Source organism: Macaca fascicularis, chromosome 16 (genome assembly GCF_037993035.2).
Source record: "Macaca fascicularis isolate 582-1 chromosome 16, T2T-MFA8v1.1".
NCBI classification, from domain to species: domain Eukaryota; kingdom Metazoa; phylum Chordata; class Mammalia; order Primates; family Cercopithecidae; genus Macaca; species Macaca fascicularis.
In genome coordinates this window covers 12,734,098-12,759,963 of record NC_088390.1, presented here as the reverse complement: position 1 = coordinate 12,759,963, position 25,866 = coordinate 12,734,098, and the positions used below count along the sequence as shown (strand labels likewise).

Sequence of the window (25,866 nt, the reverse complement as noted above, 5' to 3'; positions counted from 1 at the left end):
TTGCCCCCTACTTGCCGCGACCTCTTCAGCCCCAAAGAATGGTTGTGTTTTCTAAAAGAACACAGAATACATGGTTTGACCAGATATTTTTTTTTGAACATAAGTTAATTTATATTTAAACTTTTAACGAAATGATAAAATGGTTTCTGTTTATTGTATACTTAATAAGTTATCCTTTGGGGAAAGAAAAAATAAACATTTATTTCAAAAGCGTGACCAATAAAAAAATTAAAAGATGAGGACTCACTGTTCCAGCCATACATCCCTCACCCACAAAGTCATCTTCCTCTATTTCTTCTAAATGTTCCACGAATTCTAGTCCCTCTAGGAATGGCTCTGCCTTGACTATGTGGGAAGGTGAAAATAACCCCCCAGAATTTACTGAGTAAACCCACGTGTCTTTTTCTAGCAACACATCAAAATAATAATAATGCAAGAAATTCATCTCTCTGGGCTCCAGACTCTTTACTCACGAAGGGAAGGACTTAGTTAGAATTAGGTGGTTTCAAATTTTTAAAAACGTATTACCGAAAGTGGAGTGTTTTTTAACTAAAAATCTTACATGGAAAGAAAAAAAAAATAGCATGGAGGTGAACAACAAAAGCAAAACCTCTCCCAAAATGTTAAAACTCTATGAAGCAGAGTTTTCAAATCATTGGTTTGCATGGTCCCCTAAACGCCTTCCAACTTCAGTATGTTATTTTTACGATTTGGTTCTAAAAATCTCAAACCTCCTATGAGATATTACTTGGGAATAGATGAACGATTTTATTCAGGAGCAAAGAGCGGGTGTAGATTACAGTGCCATTACACCAACATGGCTGTTTCTCCCAACCCATCTGGGTCCTTTGAAGCTTCCTTGCAGGATACTGAAGGCTCCAGAGCACTGGAAAGCTCTCAAATCCAGGAGAGAGCCAGCTCCCTTGGCAACAGCAGAGAGGGAAGCCTTCCTTTTCCATCAGCAGATGGTGGTGGGCTTTTGCCACTTCTGCAGCACCTTTTCTTACAATGGACTCTTGGCTACTGTTAGACTCTTCTGTACCCTGCCTAGCAACCAGTGCCCTTGGCAACTACAAGAGCTATCATTTCATCAGATCCATGATGCTGCTTGTACTCCCATGCCTCTAGACTGTGTCCATGTTCTGCAGATACGATAAGCCCTGTGTCTAAATGGAAACCTTCTTTATAACTTGAGTGTTGTACAGTTAGATGCCAAATTCCAGAATTTTGTGAAAAATTAAAGTGCCTTAAAAAGAAAACTGGGCCTACATTCAATTCCTGCCTTGCACAGAGGTGAAATACCTACAAGCGTTGACTAGAAGTTGACCCAAAGTTCTATCTGCCCTGATACATCGGCAGGCTGTCTTGCAAGTCACACAAGAACTTGGGAGAAGAGCCCTTGATCCACCCACTAAATAGCCATATGACCTTGGCCGAGACACCTCTGCAGCTTCAGTTTCCTCCTCTGTAAAGCAAAAGAGATGAGTTGATGAGGTCAAAGGCTCCTTGGAGGGCTAATATTTCATGACATTTGGCTTCATTTTTGACCAAGGTCTGTTTTTGTAAGTCTCCAAATTCACGGTTCTGAGATTCCTCTTAATCTCAAGTTTTTCCCATGAGATTACAGTATGTCTTGTAATAGTTCTTAGTGTTATGTTCAAAGGACAGGAAAAGGCTGCAAGATTGTAAAGCATATCTCACCACGGGGTCTAAGAGGTTAAGGTGAAATGCAGGGTCTCAAAGTGATGCTTGAGAGGGAAATGTCAACTAGAACAGCTATTACTTCTATGGTGACTCCAGAAGGCTTTGGGTAAGGTAAGGCCAGCCTGGTGCTCATGCATTCGTGTGTGTATCTTCCAATTCAAGTTCTCAAATAGTATTGAATAATTCCTTGCTATCTGTTGAGGTACCTCTAAGCACCAGGAATTATACAAAGCAATTTAAGTCATAAATACTCTGATGAAGAAAAAGATACACACGCTTGAGTTAACTAAACCAAGTGTTAGGCAACATGTTCTTAAATAATCCATATATGTAGAAGGCTACCAAGGGCAGAAGAACTGAACCTTTAACTCTTCAAGTGAGAAATTTATGGGTAAGATGCAAAAAGGGTATTCTTGACCAACAAAATAAAATAAATAAAACTTTTTTTTTTTTTAAGCCAGTCTCAATCTGTCTCCCAGGATGGCGTGCAGTGGCATGATCTCGGCTCACCGCAACCTCCGCCTCCTGGGTTCAAGTGATTCTCCTGCCTCAGCCTCCTGAGTAGCTGGTATTACAGGCATGCACCACCACACCTGGCTAATCTTTTGTATTTTTAGTACAGACCGGGTTTCACCCTGTTGCCCAGGCTGGTCTTGAACTCCTGACCTCAAGTGATCCACCGACCTCGGCCTCCCAGATTGCTGGGATTACAGGCGTGAGCCACCGCACCCAGACCCCCTGCTTTTTTTTTTTGTTGAGACAGGGTCTTACTCTGTCACCCAGACTGGAGTGCAGTAGTGTGATCCTGGCTCACTGCCAACCTCTGTCTCTTGGGTTTAAGCATTTCTTGTGCCTTGGCCTCCCAAGTAGCTGGGATTACAGGCGTGTGCTACCATGTCTGGCTAATATTTTTTCTATTTTTAATAGAGATGGGGTTTCACCATGTTGGCCAGGCTAGTCTCGAACTCCTGACCTCAAGTTATCCACCTGACGGCCTCCCAAAGTGCCGGGATTACAGGCATGAGCCACTATGCCTGGCCCAAAATGAATACAATCTTAAATCTGAAATAAACATGGCACTTCCTACCCGGGGCTGGCTTCATAAGCATATAACTTGTGCTGTGACTGAGTCCTATTTTTAGAAGGACCCTGTGTTTGGTTTGATGAGGTGCTATCACCATTGTGAAATTCTTTTTTTTTTTTGAGACGAATTCTCACTCTGTTTCCCTAGCTGGAGTGAAGTGGTGCCATCTAGGCTCACTGCAACCTCCGCCTCCCCAGTTCAAGCGATTATCCTGCCTCAGCCTCCCGAGTAGCTGGGACTACTGGCACGTGCCACCATGCCCGGATAATTTTTGTATGTTTTAGTAGAGACGGGGTTTCACTATGTTGGCCAGGCTGGTCTTGAATTCCTGACCTCGTCCTCCACCCACCTCGGCCTCCCAAAGTGCTGGGATTACAGGCGTGAGCCACCGCGCTCGGTCACCGTTGTGAAATTCTTAATCATTTTCGAACAAGGGATCCTGCACTGTCATTTTGCACAGGGCTCCATAAAATATGTAGTGTTCCTCTAGACATTGCCTGATTCAAGGAAAATGTTTCTATTCGGGAGTGCTAAGAGATAACACTGTAACAGGAGTTAGGAATTCAGAAACAGAGAGCCATGGATGCTACTTCGTACTTTATCCTGTAGAAAGCGGGCTACACTGGCAATTTTTTTTGAGCAGCAGAGTAATTCAGTAAGGCTGACATTTTAGGAGGACTCATCTGATGCGAGGATGATGGGAAGAGACAGGGTTGGTTTAGAGACTCTCATTATGATCCATGGATAAGGCAAGAAAGTCCACTTGGGAATAAAACAAAGAGGCAACTTTGAGAAACAAGTGGGAAAAAAGAATTGCTATGTCTTAATAATAAATTAATGAAAAATGGAGAGAGAGAGAGAGAGGATGAGAGAAAGAGAGAGATGCGAATTAAACTCACTTATATGACACGCTCTTTGATCAGACTTTTGAAAAAAACCAAAAGCACTATTACTATGATTATTGGTAGCCAAACTGGTGGGGCCCCCAGGAGCCTTTGAAGTAACGTCTTCATCTGGGAATTTGCCAGTAAGGTGAACACGCTAATGTCATTCATTTCTCCATTCATTCGTTTCATTCATTCAATATTTACTGATCACGTACTGTATGTCCAAACACTCTCTTAGACATGAGGGATCCAGCTATGAATAAAACTGTCACAAGTTTTGCCTATGGAGAGATTACAGCCTAGGGAGGTAGAAAGATGTTAAATAATTACAATTTGGGGAGTGTCATGCCAGGAGCTTCGCGTAGTTTGGGAATTAGGGAAGGCTTTTCTGGCCTTTTCTCTCAGAAAACTTAAACAAATAAATAAATGGAGTCGTCAGGCCCATCGCATTTAATTTGCCTCCTTCCAGTTCTACCTAACAACAGCTTGTGTGTGTATGTGTGTGTGTCTGTGTATGTGTGAGTAATTTTCATTCCCAAAAGACTTGACAGGCCTGATAAGAGAGAAAGAATGAGAGAGAGAGAGAGAGAAGGAGCAGGGCGGGGTGGGGGAGAGAGAGGGGGAGAGAGAGAGAGAGAGAAACTGACAGAGGAAGACGGGGAGAGACAGGTACTGACGGTAAAGTTGTTGGTGGCAGTGACAAAAGAAAGAAAGGAGGGGAAGCCAGAGTCTCTTTCATTCTCGTCTGAAATGGTTTTCCACTGCGTTTAATAGGAAATGCTTTTCTCCTCTGCCATCCACACAGTTTTTGTCTCTCTTCCTAGTCCCAGTTTTTGTTCTGAGGATGGGCATCCCCCCAGCCAGACTGAGCTTCTCCCTAGGAATTTTGGAAATGGGGCTGAAAGAGAAAATTCAATAGCAGTCGGAGGTGGCCATTTTCACCCATGTGAATTGAGAAACAAAGCCAGCCTATATTGCGGGAGAAGACGGAGCATAGAAGACAGCCAAGAAAGTGGCCTGAAAGTGTTCAAATCCCCAACTGCAGCTTATTTCCACCCAAGTCGCAAACACATTTCTGTCGTTCAGTTTGATGAGACACCCCGGTTTGTTTATAATAAGTGTTCCTTTTTGCTTAAGCTTGTTCAGGGTTTCTAGTGTTTGATTCTCTATTATTTGCAAACCAAGAGGCTCCATATGATCATTGTTGAAGAGGGGCAACCTGTGGTGGCAGAAGGCTGTCAGCACAGCCAGGTAAAGCTTTGAGATCTACTTCTAAATCCTGTTCTACAGGTCGGGCGCGGGGGCTCAAGCCTGTAATCCCAGCACTTTGGGAGGCCGAGACAGGCGGATCACGAGGTCAGGAGATCGAGACCATCCTGGCTAACACGGTGAAACCCCGTCTCTACTAAAAAATACAAAAAACTAGCTGGGCGTGGTGGCGGGCGCCTGTAGTCCCAGCTACTCGGGAGGCTGAGGCAGGAGAATGGTGTGAACCCAGGAGGCAGAGCTTGCAGTGAGCTGAGACCCGGCCACTGCACTCCAGCCTGGGCGACAGAGCGAGACTCCGTCTCAAAAAAAATAAAAAATAAATCCTGTTCTACCAATCAAAGATTTCTGGGTATATGGATGCACGTTTGTAAAAGTGAGCAGAACGTACACTCCTGACAGAATGCACGTGGCAGTTATCATACATAGGATCTCAGTTAAGCAGGTGGTGAACAGTAGCTTGAATGGCTATTTATGTTGCATCCTCTCCATAAGATGCCAGGTCAAGATCACAAACCCTGGATACAACAGAGCATGAGCCCACTGAAAACTCTCTCCACGAAAAGGACAGTGGTACCTGTTTATAATTTAGTCTTTTACCTTCCCTTTTCTGTTGAATCCTACCCCAGGTTTAGTTGGAAGCATCTTCATATGTAATCTTTGACCTTGACATTATTGCCTTCAAGGACACTACCAGGCATAGGTCTTTGGGAAAGCTGTTGACTGATGAATGGATAACTTCCTGGAAAGTAACAAGCAGGACCACCATCAGAGGCTTCTGGTCTCCTCCAGAGCTGGAAGCTGATACTGTGTGGCACATATCATAGATACAACTCTCCTGTTCTCTTCCTATGTGTGGTTCACCACCAAATTCTTTTCTTTGCCTGGCATTATCCGACTCTAGGACAAAGCCACTCTTCCCCACCAGTGGCCCGTGTCACCTGTGGGTCTGACATGTTCCTCCTTGGCATACAGAAGCATCGAATTTCCCGGTAAAATGAAGAGGGTGGCTGACAGAATGCTGGGAGACGGTGAAATGAGAGACCTGGTTATCCGCATCGGTCTTGCCCCAATTCTGGCCACGTTTCCCAAACAAGGCTGAGAGCCAGGGATTATTTTTGTGTGGAGTGCTAATGCCTGAGTACACTCTGCTCCTTGCCTTCTGATTCCAGGTACCGATGATAACTGTTCCCTAGCCAAATGTTGCCCTGCGTGCTGTTGTTGGTTGTATTCACTGACCAAGAATAACATAGGCCCGACTGTCTGCTCATCTACTGCAGGGAGTACCCAGAGAGGAGGAGGTGAAAATGATGATCAGGTCACTGAGGTAGCCTTTGATGGTCTCAAGGAACAAGGTGTGCTCTGGCGGGTGCTGGGCTGGCCTCAGTGACCCTTACAGGAGAGCACTCAAGCAGGGGGGCTGAGACCAGGCACACACTGTTCTTTCTTCATCCTAAGGGATGTCCTGGCTGTGCTTCCTTTAGGGAGATTAAGAGACGTGAATTCAGGCCAGCATCTAGTGCTGGGCATTTGGCGAGTCAAAACCAAGAGAATACTGAAAGCCAAAACGCTTGGTCTCAGAATGACCATGCAGTGATTTGTGATTTCAATGATTGAGCCTCATGCATGGGCTCAAGTTGTTTTAGCAAGGTGTCTGTTCACACGAACACTGCGAAGCTATTCTTTCCCTAAGCACCACACTCTCAGCTTGTCAAAACATTTGAAGAAGACTAATTCATGCCTCAAAAGGAATTCTCTCTCACTCACAAAGCTGCCAGGTTTGTGAGCTTGAGGCTTTCATGTTAAAATAACTCAAGACACTAGAGGAATAGGGAACAAAAACCTCAAGTGGAAATGCCTCGGGGCTTATGATGTCACTTAGAGGGCAGAATTCACAGTTCACATGCTCACCGGGAGGATGGGATGGCAAAGTCAGATGGCTCAAGCCAGCTCTGACTGGTTTGGGTGCTTGTGAGAAGCAGTACAGGGTAGCAGTCACAAGCATGGACTTACAAACCAAAGGTGCGTGAGACCAAGCCCCAGCTTTTCCATTTACAAGGCATGGGATTTTGTGACAGTTCCTTCAGTGCTGGGGGCTTGGTTTCTTCTTCTATGGATGGGAGGACTGAAACAACAGTACCTCCTTACAGGATTGTTGTGAGGATTAAATTAGTTAGCACATACAGCAGGCATGTGAGCATCAGAGAGTCCCTGGGGTGCTCTGTTGGGGTGTAGGGAACCTCATCAAACCCCTCTCTAAGTCAGGGAGGACTGGGAAGCAGCTGACAACACTGTCACTTCAAGTGTCCAGCTAGCATGGCTGTTCCGTGGCGGGGAAATTTTCCTTCCATCACAAACAGGTCCCTGAAGTACAGAACAGAAACTCGGCAACTGACATAAACAATTTCAAACAATAATTGCAGAAGACAAATTGCTCCATTTGGGCACCAAGATTCCTCTCTGAGGCTTTCCCCACTTGTTTATGTATTCTGTGGCACAGAGCCATGAGCGAATTAAGCAGACAGCGTGCACACACGCCTGGGGCCGGCGGGAGGGGCCTTCGGGAAAAGGACCTGCCATTTGACCCGCGTTCCTTGAAAGCTATTGCTGCAGAGATGCCTGAGACAAAGGGACTCAGATTTACGCCTTCTGGTGTTCACTTGTTCATTGAGAGAGGCCACAAGATTTAGTGCCAGGAGATCTGAGTTCAAGTGCTGCTTCACCATACTGTATGTGTAAATTTGGGCAGGTCATTCCCCTTTCTGTACCTTAGTTTCCCATCCCTGTAAGAGGGACATCATTATACTCACCTCTAGGGTAATTATAGTGGTCAAATTAAGAGCCCGTTAGCCCTAGTAAATTACCATATGAAGATTAATGAGGTTAACTGTGGGTATCCACTAAGTAGCTGAATAAGAGTTAGGGGAATTAGAGTTTGGAAGAAAGGGTGTATTTTATGAGGCAAAGCAGTTCTTCTAAAATAAAGAGTCTTCATTCCATGGGGCTGTGGTTCTTGAATATAGGTTTAAGTTCTTTTGAGAGCCTAAGTTAAGCTTGTGATATATACTATTCTATTATAGCGTTTAAAGCATATATTACCTTTTCTGACTATAAAACAAGTGCATGTTCATTATAGAAAATTTGAAAAATGTATAAAAGTTTCAGGATGAAAGGCAAAATTAATAGGAATTCAAGTCTGCAGCGATAAGCAGCATCTGCTAATACTTTGCCTTTTTTCTTCTGATTCATATGCCTGAACATACATATAAAAGGGCACCTACCTACCCTACAAGTTCTCAAGAATTGGGATCGTATCACATGCAACTCTGAAACCTCCTTCTTGCATTGTAAACAGCTTTGCATCTCATGATCCTTTGAAAACACCATATTTAATGCACATGGTAAATCCCATTTTTGATGTATTTAAATGTTTTCTTTTTGTTAAGCATCTCCAGTTTTCCCTCAGTTTTACTGTAGCATATATATCATTGCAAAGAGCATGTTCAAAGATAAATCTTTAACTCTCTCATACTATCTATATGTTACATATCATATACAAACATATGCTTGTACATATATCTAAATATAGGTCTATGAACCATTCTTTAAATGTTAGAAAATAATCCTGGCTCTACTGTTAGACACGAGGTTTTGAAACAACGAAACATGACGCTTGAGAATACTTTCTGTCTCTGGGACGTTCTCTTGTGCCAGGTTCTAATCTATGTGTTAAGAACACAATCCTGGCCGGGCGCGGTGGCTCACGCCTGTAATCCCAGCACTTTGGGAGGCCGAGGCGGGCGGATCACAAGGTCAGGAGATCGAGACCACAGTGAAATCCCGTCTCTACTAAAGATACAAAAAATTAGCCGGGCGCGGTGGCGGGCGCCTGTAGTCCCAGCTACTCGGGAGGCTGAGGCAGGAGAATGGCCTGAACCCAGGAGGCGGAGCTTGCAGTGAGCCGAGATCGCGCCACTGCACTCCAGCCTGGGCAACAGCATGAGACTCCGTCTCAAAAAAAAAAAAAAAAAAAAAAAAAAAGAACACAATCCTTTGTGAAGGCTGCATTTCTACTAAGCCAAGGATTCCTTTGCTATCCCTATGCCTCATTCTGTCCTCCTCTCCCAGCCAACCCTGAGTTACACTTGCTGAATTTTCCATCTCTCCTTCTCATCTCATTCTTTCAATCTTGAAGCCAGTGCAGATGGCTACCATGTTTAAAAAAAATAAAAAATAAATAAAAAAAGCTTTAAGCAGACGGACTGTGAGGTTGAGAGAGGAAATGGGTTAAATGCCAGGCATCTGCCTATCTGAAAAGACCATATTCCCCTGGGCTGCCCATTTCTCTGGGGGACCATGTGGTAAATTTGATTTTGTAAGCCCTGAGATGAGAGTTCTAGGTCTGAATCTACTGGGTGACCTTGGGCCAATTTCTTAATGTCTCTGGAAACTCAGTAACCTCATGTGTACAATCAAACTTGTAATCTTACAGAATTGGTAGAAAAATATCATGAGGTCAGGAGATCGAGACCATCCTGGCTAACACGGTGAAACCCCGTCTCTACTAAAAAAATACAAAAAATTAGCGGGGCGTGGTGGTGGGCGCCTGTAGTCCCAGCTACTTGGGAGGCTGAGGCAGGAGAATGGCCTGAACCCGGGAAGCAGAGCTTGCAGTGAGCCGAGATGGCGCCACTGCACTCCAGTTTGGGCAACAGAGAGAGACTCCATCTCAAACAACAACAACAACAACAACAACAAACCAAACATTAGCTAGGCATGGCGACGCGTGCCTGTAATCCCAGCTACTCGGGAGGCTGAGGCAGGGGAATGGCGTGAATTCGGGAGGCAGAGCTTGCAGTGAGTCGAGATCGTGCACTCCAGCCTGGGTGACAGAGTGAGACTCAGTCTCAAATAATAATAATAATAATAAATAAATAAAAATATTAATGAATATGATCTTTTTTGAATACATCAAAGAAATATGAGGTGCTATAATTTGGAAGCCTGCCCCCAGCTGTCTATCCTCAAAACTTTGTTCTCTAGATCTCTCTCCAGCTCTCTCTCTTTGGTTTTATATTTAGACAGAACAGCATTCTCAATTATCAGAGAAGAGGATCTGGGCTCAGCCATGAGCCTTTGCTGGTCCTCATAGCATGTAGCGATCTTGCTGAGACCCAGACAAGGCTTGGCACTGTCTTCAGAGGCATCAAAGGACCAGATCCAGAATAAAAACCACACCTCACTGGAGAATAAGTATAATTATTATGCCTTTTCAGTTTTTTTTTGGAAAGGAAAAAAAATAAGTGATGATAGATACATAAAACACTTTGCAAAATACAATATAAGTTATATAACAACAATAATTACCTTCATAACTCTTAAGCACAATCTAGGGTAAAAAGAAATGATAGGCTGGGCACGGTGGCACATGCCTGTAATATCAGCACTTTGGGAGGCTGAGGCAGGCAAATCACGAGGTCAGGAGATGGAGACCATCCTGGCCAACACGGTGAAACCCCGCCTCTACTAAAAATACAAAACTTAGCCGGACATGGTGGTGCGTGCCTGTAATCCCAGCTACTAGGGAGGCTGAGGCAGGAGAATCGCTGGAACCTGCGAGGCAGAGGTTGCAGTGAGCCGAGATAGTGCCACTGCACTCCAGCCTGGGGACAGAGTGAGACTCCATCTCAAAAAAAAAAAGAAAGAAAGAAAGAAAGAGAAATGATAATAACTGGGCAGCGAATCTTTTTTTTTTTTTTTTTTTGAGATGGAGTCTAGCTTTGTCGCCCAGGCTGGAGTGCAGTGGCCGGATCTCAGCTCACTGCAAGCTCCGCCTCCCGGGTTCACACCATTCTCCTGCCTCAGCCTCCCGAGTAGCTGGGACTACAGGCGCCCGCCACCTCGCCCAGCTAGTTTTTTGTATTTTTTAGTAGAGACGGGGTTTCACCGCGTTAGCCATGATGGTTTCGATCTCCTGACCTCGTGATCCGCCCGTCTCGGCCTCCCAAAGTGCTGGGATTACAGGCTTGAGCCACCGCGCCCGGCCGGGCAGCGAATCTTAAGAGAAATTCATGAGAGGCTGGTCGTTGTTAATTTAGAATCAATATGATATCTTATTATAACAAATCATTTTAAAACATTGTAAATTAACATATCATAGCATATTGATATAAACATTGATAATATACAGTTTTTTTAACTTTTAAGTTTAGGGGCACGTGTGCAGGATGTGCAGGTTTGTTACATAGGTAAATGTGTGTCATGGGGGTTTGTTGTACAGATTATTTCATCACCGAGGTATTAAGCCTAGTACCCATTAGTTATTTTTTCTGATCCTCTCCCTCCTCCCACCCTCCACCCTCCAACAGGCCCCAGTATGTGTCGTTCCCCTCTGTGGGTCCATGTGTTCTCATCATTGAGCTCCCACTTGTAAGTGAGAACATGTGGTATCTGGTTGTCTGTTCTTGCATTAGTTTGCTAAAGAAAATGGCCTCCAGCTCCATTCATGTCCCTGCAAAGAACATGATCTCGTTCTTTTTTATGGCTGCATAGTGTGAATTAAAATATAATTAATATTCATGTGTGGATAAAATTGCTACCATTTATCGAGTACATCAGCACATCCCTGCACTATGTCAAGCACTTTTTATATACTTTTCCACTAAAGCCTCCAAGATTTCCAATGAAGGAGGCATTCTTGTTTCCACATTTACACATAGAAAAGTAGAAGATTGAGAGCTTGAAGGCATGCACTCGAGTTCATATCATACGACCAATAAGGATGGAGGCCAGGATTTGAAACCAAGTCAGTCAGATGGCATACCTATACCACAGATATACATTAAGATTTTCCAACAAAAATTAATAGCAGAGTTGTGGGTTTTCAGTCCCTTAGTTGAGAAGCAAGTTTCATTTGTTGTAGTTTGTTGCAGTTTGAGTTGTGAGCATGATCCAGGATTAATGAGAATTGGAGAACAACTTAAACCTCTCAGGGACTCAGCCAACTCCTGATTGAGCTGCTACGCAAATATGGTATCCTTAACCCGCTCCCCATCACTCCATATCTTAAAAAACAAATAATATTCTGTATAGGAGATACTGGATAATCATAATCAAGAATATAAGAAAGAACGTAAGAAAATTTAAAAATTACTCATAATCTCACCACCCAGAGCTAATCATTTTGAGAATGAGTCTTTCCAGGCTTTTTTTTTCCATGCGTGTGCTTTAGCACCTTCGGTATATTTTAATTCGCAACTTGTTGGGATTAAAGTTTTTTAACTTTTAAAAGAAATTTCTTTTTTTACTGTCTTATGGTCTTCTTTCTGTGTGTGCATGTGTGTATGTGCAGGGGGAGGGTGCTAAGTCTAAAATTGTATTCCATATCAAGTAAGAGGATTAAAATATGTCATCAAATATTATTTAGTGTTCACATCCTCTAAATCTTCACTTAAATCTTTGCCTACTTTATTTTTTTTTTTTTTATTTTTTTTATTTTTTTGAGACGGAGTCTCGCTCTGTCGCCCAGGCTGGAGTGCAGTGGCGCGATCTCGGCTCACTGCAAGCTCCGCCTCCCGGGTTCACGCCATTCTCCTGCCTCAGCCTCCCGAGTAGCTGGGACTACAGGCGCCCACAACCGCGCCCGGCTAATTTTTTGTATTTTTAGTAGAGACGGGGTTTCACCGTGGTCTCGATCTCCTGACCTTGTGATCCGCCCGCCTCGGCCTCCCAAAGTGCTGGGATTACAGGCGTGAGCCACCGCGCCCGGCCTTTGCCTACTTTATTAAAGACTTACAGATATGCTATTTTTCCCCCACCGCTATTAGGATGTCAATTTCTTCTTATGTTTTAGGCGTATTTAAAAATTAGGTAGACACGAATACAGTTTTATTTTAAAAGATGCAAATGGCAAAGGAAAGATAAGGTCTGGCTGTCTGTATCTGTGGATACCATAATCAACAGTTCTACTTATATCTTTGAAACTTTTTTTTTTCTGTGTACTTATATATAAATACTATTTATTTACTTATTTATTTTTTGAGATGGAGACTTGCTCTGTCACCCAGGCTGGAGTGCAGTGGTGCGATCTCGGCTCACTGCAACCTCCGCCTCCTGGGTTCAACTAATTCTCCTGCCTCAGCCTTCCGAGTAGCTGGGACTACAGGCTGGCACCACCAATGCCGGGCTAATTTTTTGTACTTTTAGTAGAGACGGGGTTTCACCGTGTTACCCAGGATGGTCTCAATCCCCTGACCTCATGATCCGCCTGCCTTGGCCTCCCAAAGTGCTGCGATTACAGGTGTGAGCCACCAAGCCCAGCCAATACTTTTTAAAAAACATAAATGAAAATATGTTGCCGGATTGTTTGATAACCTGAATTTTAAAAAATTACGTATATGTTTTGGAGATCTTTTCACATCAGTTCATATAGAATTTTATCATTTATTTTTGCTTTGCATTGTGTTTTATTGTATTCTACACTGTGAATATATTGTAATTTAATGACTCATTCCCTTACAGATGACGTTTATGCTGTTTCCATCTTTTTTAGGTTAGGCATTATAAACTGTAATAAAATTGTATCTGTTAAGACTTTACAGTATGGATTGCTCACTAACACGATAGGTGTATCTGTGTCTTCATGCTTATTCAATACTTAATATTATAAACATTTTAAAATTTTGTTAATTTGAAGTTTCTAAAAAGTAGTAGTCCAGGCGTGGTGACTGATGCCTGTAATCCCAGCACTTTGGGAGGCTGAGGCCAGCAGATCATGAGGTCAGGAGATCGAGACCATCTGGCTAACACAGTGACTCTGTCTCTGCTAAAAACACAAAAAATTAGCCGGACATGGTGGCGGGCGCCGGTAGTCCCAGCTACTTGGGAGGTTGAGGCAGGAGAATGGCGTGAACCCGGGAGGCGGAGCTTGCAGTGAGCCCAGATCGCACCACTGCACCACTGCCTGGGCAACAGAGTGAGACTCCATCTCAAAAACAAACAAACAAACAAAAATCGTATCTAGATCTTTCACTTTGCATTTTCTTGAATGCTAGTGAGTTGAGTATATTTCATGTGCTGACTGATTATTTTTCCCCTTGAATTGTCGTTGCCTTAGGTTGTTTGCTTTAAATCTTATTGTTCATATAAGTCCTTTTAATAATTTTGTCTCATGTATATTTTCAAGTATTTTTTTCAATTTACAGTTTGACTTAAAATTTATTTTGATATTTTACTGTGGAATTTCAAAATGTTTAAGTGACCAAATATGTCCATTTTTATTTCTAACCTGGCCGTGGCCACAAGTTTGGGAAGGCTTGTCCTGCTCTGAGATGATAAAATTATTCTCCTCTGTTTTCTTCTAATATTTTATAGGTTTCCTTAGCTCTTTAATCCATATGGAGTTTATTTTAAGGTATATTATAAAATATCTCAAAGTATTTATTTCCAAAGAGATAGTCAATTTTCTCAACAAATCCATTACCTATTTTGTTGTAGATTTGAACAGTCACTGTTATCAGAGGTTAAATCTATGCATATATCCATAAATGTATATATGTATATGCATGCACATACACACAATTCTGATCCACTGATAATAATTGTTTTACTTCTGGTATTAACTGTTAGATATTTCTTTTATAACTATGTTTGATGTCTTAGAGCAAATCTCCTCTTGCTGTTGCCTTTCAAAAATTTCTTAATTTTTTTTCTCAAATAAACTGAGGTTTAAAAAGTCAAGTTTTATTAAAACCCCTGGGACTTTGTAGGAATGGCATGTGTAATTTATAGGTTAAGTACTAGAAACAACTAGCTTGATAAATCACTATTTAGGAAATCAAAGACGATAGCAGTAATTGGGTATATGCCTGGAGTTGTAGCCCAGAAAGAGGCATATGAAATCTACTGGGTCAAGTACATGTGTATGGTTATGGGGTGGGGCGGGGCAAGAAAGAAAGGAGCTGTAGGTTATAATAAAGATAATCTTCATGGGACAGTGGAACAAACATGTTTATACCTGGCCTCCAAGTTGTCTAACATCTTTGAGCCTCAGCTTCTTCATCTCTAAGATAGGAATAATCACATTTTTGTAAGGATTAAATGAGATGATAAACATGCCCACAGATAATAGGTTCAGTAACTCCTAGTCCTCTTCTCTTCCCTTTTGATGAGGCATGAGTCATATTTGGTAACAGGTGGTCCCTAAATAGCAGACCACATGGAAGTTTCCAAAGCCATTAGGCAACTGTTACTCATTTTCCTGTTCAATCTCTACTGAAAAGGTATGAAAGGCTCATCAGATACCAGCCAACAGTGGGTAAGTACCCAAGGTTACTCTGAGTTAGTTGTACAGTAGGGACAAGCATTCATCGCCAAATAGAAATAGGCCTAAAGTTAAGTTTGTTACATTGTAAGTGCTCCAAAAACACTAGGCATCATTACAGCTTATAAATATTCAAATCCATTATTCCCACACTTAGGCATTTACTCTAAATAATGAGTAGCTTCCAAAACAATCCAAAGGAAGGAAAATATTTTCTTTCTTTACATGAAGGATTTCACAGTAGTGTTATGCATACAGATTTTCTTTTTTTTTTTTTTTTTTTTTTTTTTTGAGACGGAGTCTCGCTCTGTCGCCCAGGCTGGAGTGCAGTGGCCGGATCTTGGCTCACTGCAAGCTCCGCCTCCCGGGTTCACGCCATTCTCCTGCCTCAGCCTCCAGAGTAGCTGGGACTACAGGCGCCTGCCACCTCGCCCGGCTAGTTTTTTTTTGTATTTTTTAGTAGAGATGGGGTTTCACCGTGTTAGCCAGGATGGTCTCGATCTCCTGACCTCGTGATCCACCCGTCTCGGCCTCCCAAAGTGCTGGGATTACAGGCGTGAGCCACCACGCCCGGCCAATGCATACAGATTTTCATAGTCATGTTATTTATAATATAAAGATTATAACTGGCTTAATTTTCCAATACAAGTAGAAAAGGTTTATATTACTATACTATATTGTATAGTAAATTACTATAGTAATACAATATAGTATAGTAAATTACTATACACTCACTTGGGGGAATATTATACAGTCTTTAAAGCAAAAACTATGCTGCTATGTAGCCTCTTGAAAAATATTTATGCTATTACACTGATAAAAAGGCTGAGTATAAACTTATGTATAGACTCTGATTATCACATTGTAAAAATCTTTATGCACCTGGACAAGGATGGAAAGAGAACACAAATGATAAAGATAAATGTATGGAGGAGAACAATTGAACTATCATTCGATTAATGTTGAACAGCATTTTCTGGATTTAACTTTTTTGGAATCATTTTTTAGAAGCTCCAGACAGAGCAATAAGTCTCAAACAAATAACAAAAAGTTCCTTGTGGAACTTTACCCAGGACTGAAAAACCAGCGCAACCAGTCAGGAAGAAACAAGATTGGCTTCCTAAAGAGAGTGTCTCCGGAAATACAAAAGGCAAAATAGTTTATGGGGTATTTTCCAGTCATTTCACATCATCTGTGAAATGGGGATATTGCCTGGGGTTACTTGACCATTTTGATGAGAATTAACTGATTGATTGATGCTTTTGTACCACTTAAGAGGCCAAGGGGAAGGAGATACAAGTTGAGGATACTCAATGCAGTAGTTCAAACTGAGGTGTCAGAAGGGATTGCTGATAAAGACATATACTAAGTATTTGAGGGTCTGTGTATCCATTAATCATTGCTGCACAAACTAAGTGAGAGCTAGGAGAACCCAATACATACATTTTACAATATTACAGTGGCTTAATTCACTTTGAATTCAACTTCTTCTCTAGTGATCTAAGGTAGCTGAATACAGCAAACATCAATCAGTCAGAGGGATTGTACTCATAAGAGAAGTACTCCAATAGTGAAACGAAAGAACTTATCTTCCCTCAGCAGCAGGAGAAAAGAAGGACATTATTCTCCCTTCATTGGTTCCAGAGAACCTTTTGCTATGCTCTGGAAAAATAAAAGTCACAAAACAGTTTTATTTATTCTAAATTTCTGGGGATAAATGATACATTTTATTTTAACAAAAATTAGACACCTCTTTCTGTTTTATCTAAGAATAATGATCCAAATCTCGTTAAGTAAAGCTTGACTTACTAGCTATTCTGAAACATATAAGCATTATCGGCCTAATAAAATAGAAATTCAAAGTGCTAAAATCATAAGGCTGCAAAACTATTATTGGGCTAATGGTTGTTGTTGTTCTTATTAATCCTATTTGTGTTTATCAAAAACTTTTAACTACTCCACACACAAGCGAGAACTCTCATGCAACTCACATGCCACCAGATCCAGTAGTAATCCATTTCCACATAGTGAATACAAGTTCACTAATTTCTTTCTTTTCAGAAAGAAGCTCTTAATAATTCTACAAAGATCTTTCCCTCATAGAGGTATGAGGACGTGAAGACCATGAGTCATCTTACCAATGTGGAAACAGAGGCCCAGAGAGCCCTGGGAATATAAACATGTTCCCAAGATCACAGAGTCCCAGATGAGCTCCCACTGTGACTTGGCCCACAGGACAGAAGGAATGGAACCAGGAAAGCAGAGACCTGTGAAATGCACCTGCTAGGTCCTCCCCCTTGATCTGGACAGAGATGTGGGATACCCGTTCACCATTCATTAGATGCTCTGGAAGCCTTGCTAATTAGATGAAAATAAAGGAAATGAAAAACAGTCTGTTCCAACATCTCCTATTCAGGTTTGGCTTTTTTGAAGCATGTAAAGTTCTAACCCTGGGTGGAGCATTTTGCTTCTGCCCTGCGCTTCTGTTATTCTTCAATTTAATCCAATTAGAGTAGAGCACATTCAATCTGGTTCAAGTCAACTTGACACAATCTTGCTAACTGTTTCTGTCGTATGCTGTAGCAGATAAAAGACAAATGCCACGCTTCCTGGTCTTAAATAATTTATATGTTTTTTTTTTAAAGTACCTTGAGTACACAGAATTGAATTAATCACAATCCTTGGTTCATGACACACTGTCACACCATCGTCATTGAGCCTTTGTTTAATTAATTTGCTTAACAACACATGGACACAACTACTGACTAACCTAAGAAAAATGGGGATAACCTGGTTCTTACCTTTGGGCTACACCCCTACCTCCTCATTTAGCATCTTCCACTGTGCTATGACTTTGACTTTTGTATTTATATTCACTCCTCTCTTTTTGTTCTAGTTTCAGTACACACAAACACACACCTAACAGTAAACCTATGTTGTTTGCTTTTAATGTTTTTGAATAGACTTTGGAGGAAGAATAAAACATATTTATTCAACATATATTTAATGGGTACCTTCTCCATGCCCAGCAGTGTTAGGTGCTAGAGAATAAAAAATAAAAAACAAACACAAACCAACAAGTAATAATTTCTGCCGTTATGGACAAATAATAAGCAAATAAGCAAGTAAAACGGTTTAGTCTGTCCAATGGTGATAAGAGCTATGAATAAAACTAGGGCAGGGAAGGTGGGGGTTGCGGTTCTTGCTATAGTGGTTAAGATGGTGAGGGAAGGGCGTGAGGGCTGTGAGTGAATTGAATACAGCTGAATTTGAGGAGAAAGGAATGGTCTCAAGCAGGTGGCTTTAGCCAGACCCCAAATGTTCCTTTAACTTTTAAATTCCATGTAGAAATTAAAATATGTTCATTTCTAAAGGTGCATTAAATTATATTCTCATATGTAATGCTTTGATCAAGCATTTACAAAAATATTTCGGGCCATTCCCTTGGAAAAGTATTGAATCTTAAAGCTAAAAGCAACTTGAAATATGAACCAGTCAAAACCCTCCATTTTGTAGAAGGTAAAAATGAGGTCTAAAAAGGTGAATTAAATTATATATACATACATAAATATTACAGATCATGGGAAAGGCACTCTTGTAGATTAAATTATTTGTTCTAAATGAGAAAACTAATTGCTAATGAAGGTAGATAGTCTGGGCTTCTCTCAAGCTCATGGTGAAAATGTCTTCAATAGTGTCCATAATGATAAAAATCTCAGGGGCCGACCTCTTAGGCTAACCTCAAATCCCGAGAGAGAAAATTCCGTGCCAGAGGTATTGAGGATTTAGCTTAAAGTAGGAATCAGTCGTCATTTTAGGTTGTCTGAAGGATGGAGAATAGAGAAACGACAGAGAGAGATGACTGCAGGTTCCTGCTGAGATGTCCCTCTCTGAAAGGACAAGCAACCAGTAATAGGCACCAGAGGCCCGATCCTGAGTCTATTGGAGTAGAACACAGTGGGGTGGGTCGCACTACCTGAGTTCAGCCACAGCCTCACGAGTGCCTGCTTTGCGTGTTCCTTGCCTTCTTTTAACTACAGTTACAACCCCTGGAAACTCTGCTGCCTGTGCACCGGCCTGCCTGCTGAGCTTACCTTCCACCTTCCCAGACGACCAGAGACCGGAGGTGAAGCTCCCACGTTCTTCCTCACCCATAACCTGGCTGTACTCCAGAGGACCTAGGGTTCATTCTCATGGTACCCCCTCCCCACTTGGAGTTTTCTCCTTTCATGCCTAAAACACAAGTTTTGCATTTTGAGGAGTCCTTGGGAATCCAGAGAATCTCAAGAGCTTGATAGGATATTGGATGGGGTAGCAGAAAGTGTTTATCGAAGACCACTCAGACTGTAGGTAGGGTTGCCAAAAAGAATACAGAGGGCCCAGTGAAATTTGGATTTCAGAGAAAAGTATGTCCCAAGTACTGCTATATAGTAAAAATTAATCATTATTGCTTGGAAATTCACACTGAACTGGGCATTCTGTATTTTTATTTGCTAAACTGAACAAGTTTATATTTGTGGGAGTGGGGTCAAGGTCATGGCAGTTGCCAGACTTTGCCTCTGTTTGGGCGGTTTAAGATGGGGAAGTGGTAAAGAGAGAGAGAGAAGCAAAAGAAACACAATGATTCTTTAGAAGCAACATCCATTCACGGACCTCTCTCCCCACTTCCAATCCTTTGTGTTCGAGGGCTGTGTGTGTCTGTGTGTGGCACACATACGTACCTCCCTGTGTGTTTTGTAGGACACAAGGATTGATATTGAAGAGAACTGCTGATAGTGACACTGATTAGATATTGAATAAACAACATAAGATTAAAAACTGTAAAAATGCAGTTAGTTTAAAATCAGCACAAATGATTCCATTCATGTAAACTGCCTCTCCTTCATGCACAATTGCCATACAGCGCAGTCACAGCTACACTTGTTCTCAGCCAATTTTTACATGTTTTCAGAGAATGATAAAATGTTACCAAAGGGGTCTAAGACATTGCATAATCCAATCTCAGCATTTACCTATTAGATAACTGAGACTTAGAGAAAGTGACCAACTGGGGGTCCAACTGCACTTCAATATTAATAATAGAAAAATATTTTGTAGGAGCCTTCTGAGGGCTGGGCATTTTCGAAGTTCTCTACTTCACATTTAATTCTCACAATGACCCTATAGTCATCCTCATTATTCAGGTGAGGCAAGTTGAGGCACAGAGAATTATGTAATTTACCTAACGTTCAGGATCATGTAGCTAATAAGTAGAGATGACTATTAAAAACCCAGCTAGTCTGGTCCCCAAGACCCACCCACTCAACCAGGACACCCTTTGGCTTCTCAAATGAGTTTATGTCACTAAACATGTTCATACATGTAAACTTTCAGAGCTTCCTGCTGCTGTAGCATAATTTCGTCCTTAATCACGGGGTCACTCAAATACAGCTTATAGAAAGTTGGTCGGCCATGGTTGACATCGATGACGATTTGAGAGTAAAAGCAGTTATCTCCTCACTTAAAAACAAACCCTGTCACAGCGAGTCTCTTGCTGTAATCACAGAACCATTCTGTTGCATTTATTTTTTGAAATATGTTTAACGGAATACATAATACCACGATCTACTATCAGAGCAAATATTCACAGTGAGAAACAGTTTTATGAGTTTACAGTTTGAGCTGTTTCTGAAAGAGGAGGAGGAGAAGAAGATGATGAAGGAGAAGGGAAAACAGCAAAAGAGAGAAATCAGAATAAAGTCAAGGCCCTTGTTCATTGTTGGTGACAAAATAAAAGGCATTCTCTTAAGGAGAGACCCTCTCGTTAGCATGCCTCCACCTCAGTGCTGGCACAGCTGTAGGAGTAATTACCTCCGGAAAGAATAACCACCATTCAAACATGACATTTTCTAAGTTTTACATTCCATTTGTTTTTTTTTCTCCTGTCTGTCAAGAGACTATCAATGCTTGCATCTCAGACTCCAGATTCCCTGTTTATCAACGACGGGAGGATTAAGGATGCCCGCGTCTGCTTTCATATCATGTTTTCCCGAAGCTACCTTTCCTTATGACACAAGGGCCTGCACAACTTTAAAAAAAGTGAGGCTGGAATTCTCTGAAACTCCAGGATCAGGGTCTTCAGGGTCTACTTAGGAGACACCAGGACTCCACAAATCCACTGAGATGGAAGCTGGGACTGTTGCAAAAATTGTCTTCCCTCTCCACTGCGCTTTAGCTGAAGGAGAGATTGATGAGCATTTTGCAAGTCTACTATCAAGTATATCACCAAATCCTGTTAGAGAAAACCCAGCACCACCAGACCCTCCACATTTAAACTGGCCAGTAAGCATTTGAACGCAGCTTCATACAAAACAAATCTACATCCTCTCTTCTTCAGAAAGGTGGCAGTGTTGCCTTACAGTTTTGACCAAATACAAAGCAGTGGTGAGGTCTCTAGCTAATTAATAGATCAACTGCCTCACCTCACCATGAAAAGGAAAGGAAGGACTTAATCCACTGCTGACCCCGGTGGCTGGCAGACTCATCCCAGAGCTTCAGGGGCAGTGAGGCTTGTGACTGCCTAAGCTCTTGAGTTTTCAACTTGCGTCAACAGTGAAGATCCTAAGAAAATCTCCAGCTGACCCCACAGGCGTCTAAAAACCAAGGGCATCTAAGAAAGTCATAGATGAGCCTTACCTCCCAGCATCTACATTTTTCCTTTTTGAACCACCCATCCCAAGTGAGACAATTGAGTTGGCCCCAATGTAGAAGGGCTAAGGAAACTTAGCTTAGCAAACTATGCCAGCATCTTTCTCACACCTGTTATGTCTAATGCTCACATCGGAGTTCTCATAAAAGTAATCAATCTAAGTAGGAGTCCTACATTATTGAGTGTGTTGTTAACCAGTTTTCTAAAATCAACATCATACACAGAGCTACTGAAAAATAACTTCAGAAGTCAAGTGTTGCTTTGTCCAAACGTGGAGACCCACGCAGACACCTTCCATGGGCGCGTGTACCAGCCCTCCGGAGAAGCGGTCAGAGCTCCCGTCTCTCCCTTCCACTCACCTCCACTCGGCGTCCTTTGAGAAGTTTCTCCATGTGCCACTAACACAGAAATTTTAGGGGAAATTCTCTATTTATAAACATCAGATGGTTTGGGAAAAAATATTTGTGGCACTGGGCTTTCTTTTTTTTTCCTACAGTGATGTCATTTTAAATACTTGGTGTGCTCCAAATTTGCTATTTTTACTTCCCCCAAGTGACTTTTTTTGGGAAATACATTTGTTTGGATTAGCTACATTTTAAGTGACCCCTGCACCTAACACACAACATCAGGTTCATCTTCTCAGCGATTATAACTGATACTACGCAGCTTCCAAACTTGAAATCCCTTATTTGTTCATTTCCAAAGTTGCTCCCTCCGAATGTACCCCTCCAAAATTTCTATTCATAGATGCAGATAAAATAAGATAAAATAAAATAAAAGGATTGGCCTTTTCACAGATGAACAACCACACTCAACCACCCAAAGCACTTAAAACGGAAGACACGAAAGGCCCCCAAAGTCAAATAAAATTCTTCGCTTCCACAATGTGCTTTTGGGGAACAAAGTTGCGGGAGACCTGGCAGGCTTTGAAACATTTATTGGAAAGCAGTTCTAGAGTTGAGAATTGCAGAAGAGGAAAGTTTAAGAAGGAATGCTAAATGCCTTCGCCCTACCTGATCTGAACTTGCTCCTAATCAGCAAGGAATGCTCAGACCCCAGGAGTGTCATGTTGAGTCTCAGCAAGCCGCTGGTCCCTTGGCCAGGCGCCCCCTGTTCTCCACCAGCAACAGGCTCCCGGGAGCCCAGCTGACCGCAGCTAACAACCCAGAATTCATCCAACTCTCCGTGAGCTCCCCTGGGTAGGAGTACAGTGGCAGCCAGTGTCCCCAGAAAACTGGCGCCTCCCCCCTCGCAGTGCGGGGCTAATTAACTCTTAGCCGGCGGGACCCTCCTCCTCCTCGGAGGTTGGCCAGGAGCAGCGGCATCCCAGGCGTTCCTGGCTGATGTCATAGGCTGCCGGCGATTGCGGAGAATCGCCACCACGCCTTTATGAAGGTCCCAACTTTGCCATCTGATACTCTTTACTACTGACAGGCGCTCAGCCAATCAGGAGCGGCGAGCGGGGCCTGGGGACCTGGAGCCGCCGGAGCCGTCTCGGGAACCGGCTCTTAACTCTTTGCAGCGGGCCCAGCAGCTGCCGAGGCGCAGAGGGCGGGAGCAGGGCCGGGGGTCGGGAATCTGGGAGAAGGGCGCGAGCTAAGGAGCGATGCCCAGAGGAAAGACGGAAGGGCTGCGACGCCGCGGGGCTTGCAGGTGGTGCGCGGGGCTGCGGCGGCCGCTGGGAGCTCCGAGGGCCTGGGGATGGGCGTGCGCAGCCGGGGCTTCCCCGGCCGGGCTTCTGCCTGCAAAAGGGAAGCGGCCGGGATCTCCCGCCAGCAGGCTTCAAAGGCTGCGCGAAAGGGCGTGCGCGCCCGCGGGACGGCTCGCTCGGGGCAATTTGGAAATAAGCTGGACCCCTCAGAAGAAAAGCTTCCGACGGACCGGAGCCCACGCATTCCCCTGGGTTGGAGGGGGCTCAGGGCACTGGCAGAGACGATTTTGTATCTCGCAGCTCCAATACGGGACTTAGATGACTTTCCACGGGGAAAATGGAAAAACTTTCATTTTTCTAGGATATGCTTTTTTGGGAGACAAATGTGACTCGGTGCATCTGGAGATCCAGCTGCGACACAGCGCTCACACCTCATAACCCCGAGGGAATGGGAAAAGATACCTGGGTCGGAGTGAAAAACTTACCGGGCTCTAAACAGGGAGGGGCTCCGGAGCAGGGGGCAAGTCAGACCTCGGATTGGGCTTAGCTTGGGAAGGCTCAAGAACTCTGCCTACGAATGAATCTGTCGTTAGGGGAAAATCCATTCCGTAACCGACCCAGAGTTACTTGTGCATCTGGCCGAGGTGTTATAGGCACATGGATCAATGAAATAAAACAAAGACCCATCTCTCAAGAAGCTGGTTTAATAGTTGGTGGCTCAGAACATAAAAACCACTCTATATACGTATATAATTAGGGTTTATTTGCAACTTCATATGCACGTGGGCCCCGGCCGTCGTCTATTACACACAAGCCTGCCTATGTCTCTACTGTGAGTCCTTAAAAAATCAGTCGGTGGCAGATGGAGACCCGAGGTGACAATAGCTCATGGGGACAACCTCTAATGTCCTGAGTCCCGGCCTCTGCCCCATGCCCTGTTGCTGAAAACACATTAGAGGGGTTAACCCTTGAGCTTACTCTCTGGATCTGAGTGGGTCGTTTTCGTAAATAAGGTCTTCAGGGATAGACACCTTCTTGCTGATGTGTCAAAGACGAGGAAGAACAATCCATCCATGTTCCCTTTGGGGATCTAGTCCTGGCCTAGGCGCCTGACTCTAGGCTGATTTGGGGTGCAGGAGCATCTCAGCGGTTATGTAACATCATTTTCCCATTCCTGCTATAACAAATTACCACGAATTTAGTGGCTTAAAACAACACACATTTATTATCCTGCCGTTATGGAGGTCAGAAGTCCAAAGTGGGTCTCAGTGGGTCAAAATCAAGGTGTCGACAGGGCTGCATCCGTTTCTGGAGGCTCTAGGGGAAAATCGATTTCCTCACTTTTTCCAGCTTCTAGAGGCTGCCCGAGTTCTTGGCTCGTGGCCCCTTCCACCATTTTCGAAGCCAGCAATCATGGGTCAAGTTCTTATTGCATCTTATTGCTTTAACGCTCCCTTCCCCACCTTCTGCTTCCCTCTTCTACATTCACCTTACTGCAAAAATAAACTCTATCATAAAGTCAGTTTATTATCCTCCCTAATCTCATCTACTGCCTGGATTCCCTTTGCCGTATAATGTAACCTATTCACAGATTCCTGGGATTAGGACATGAACATGGGGGGAGAGGGCATGATTCCGCCTGAGCTCTTTCTTTCTCTTCTACCTCTCCTGGTCTTCAGTCAACCCCTAGCCCCCTGGTCTTCAGTGGAGGGAGGTTTGGGAACGGGTGCACACAGGAGTCTGGAAGGGCTCCGAACCGGCTTTGAGATGTGTGTGGCAGGGAGGTACTCTGCGGGGAAGAGATTGGTGGGATAAGGAATATTGCAAAATTATCTGAGCAGGGAAAACTATTTTGAGCAACATTAAAAAAAGAAAAAAGAAAACGCCAAACAGATTTTTATCCCGAAGGCTTTGGGGCTGAGAAGAGATACATGGCAACTTGGCAGAGAATTATTTTTTCAGTGCAAGTTGGGGTGAAATTAGCTGAAGCCAGCATTGAATGTAGGGTCTGCATGACCTAGATGAGTTGGCCAGGAGTAGGTTGTTTTTTCTCTCTGCAGGCCTGGGAGTGTGCGTGTGTATGTGTGGAGTGTGTGTGTGTGTGTGCACGTGTATGTGCGTGTGTAGGGAAGCACAGTTTCTTTTTTTCAGTGAGTTTGGGAAATGCCAGTAACCACAGACCCCCTCAATTTTCCCACCACAGTGTGGAGTTACTGACATAGGTCCTGAAATTTACACCCCCTATGGCTTGGAACATCTATGGTT

At 43.1% G+C, this 25,866-nt stretch overlaps 1 protein-coding gene and 1 long non-coding RNA gene across 3 annotated transcripts in view; one reads left to right on the top strand and one right to left on the bottom strand.

Moving 5' to 3' along the window:
- The window catches only part of LOC135967948 (uncharacterized), a 34,678-nt gene extending 17,028 nt beyond the window's left edge, over positions 1-17,650 (top strand). Inside the window, exon 3 of the long non-coding RNA XR_010582288.1 lies at positions 17,324-17,650. This is a non-coding gene — a long non-coding RNA (uncharacterized lncRNA). The remainder of the gene's footprint in view (positions 1-17,323) is intronic.
- MYOCD (myocardin) overlaps positions 1-23,315 on the bottom strand; it is a 98,349-nt gene extending 75,034 nt beyond the window's left edge. For both annotated transcript variants that reach the window (XM_045375327.3, XM_045375326.3), the window contains exon 1: positions 22,964-23,315. Coding sequence is in view for 1 of the 2 variants with exons in the window: in XM_045375326.3 (XP_045231261.2) it covers positions 22,964-23,018 (55 nt within the window). In the remaining variant the exon portion in view is untranslated. The remainder of the gene's footprint in view (positions 1-22,963) is intronic.
- Positions 23,316-25,866: the final 2,551 nt, after the last annotated feature.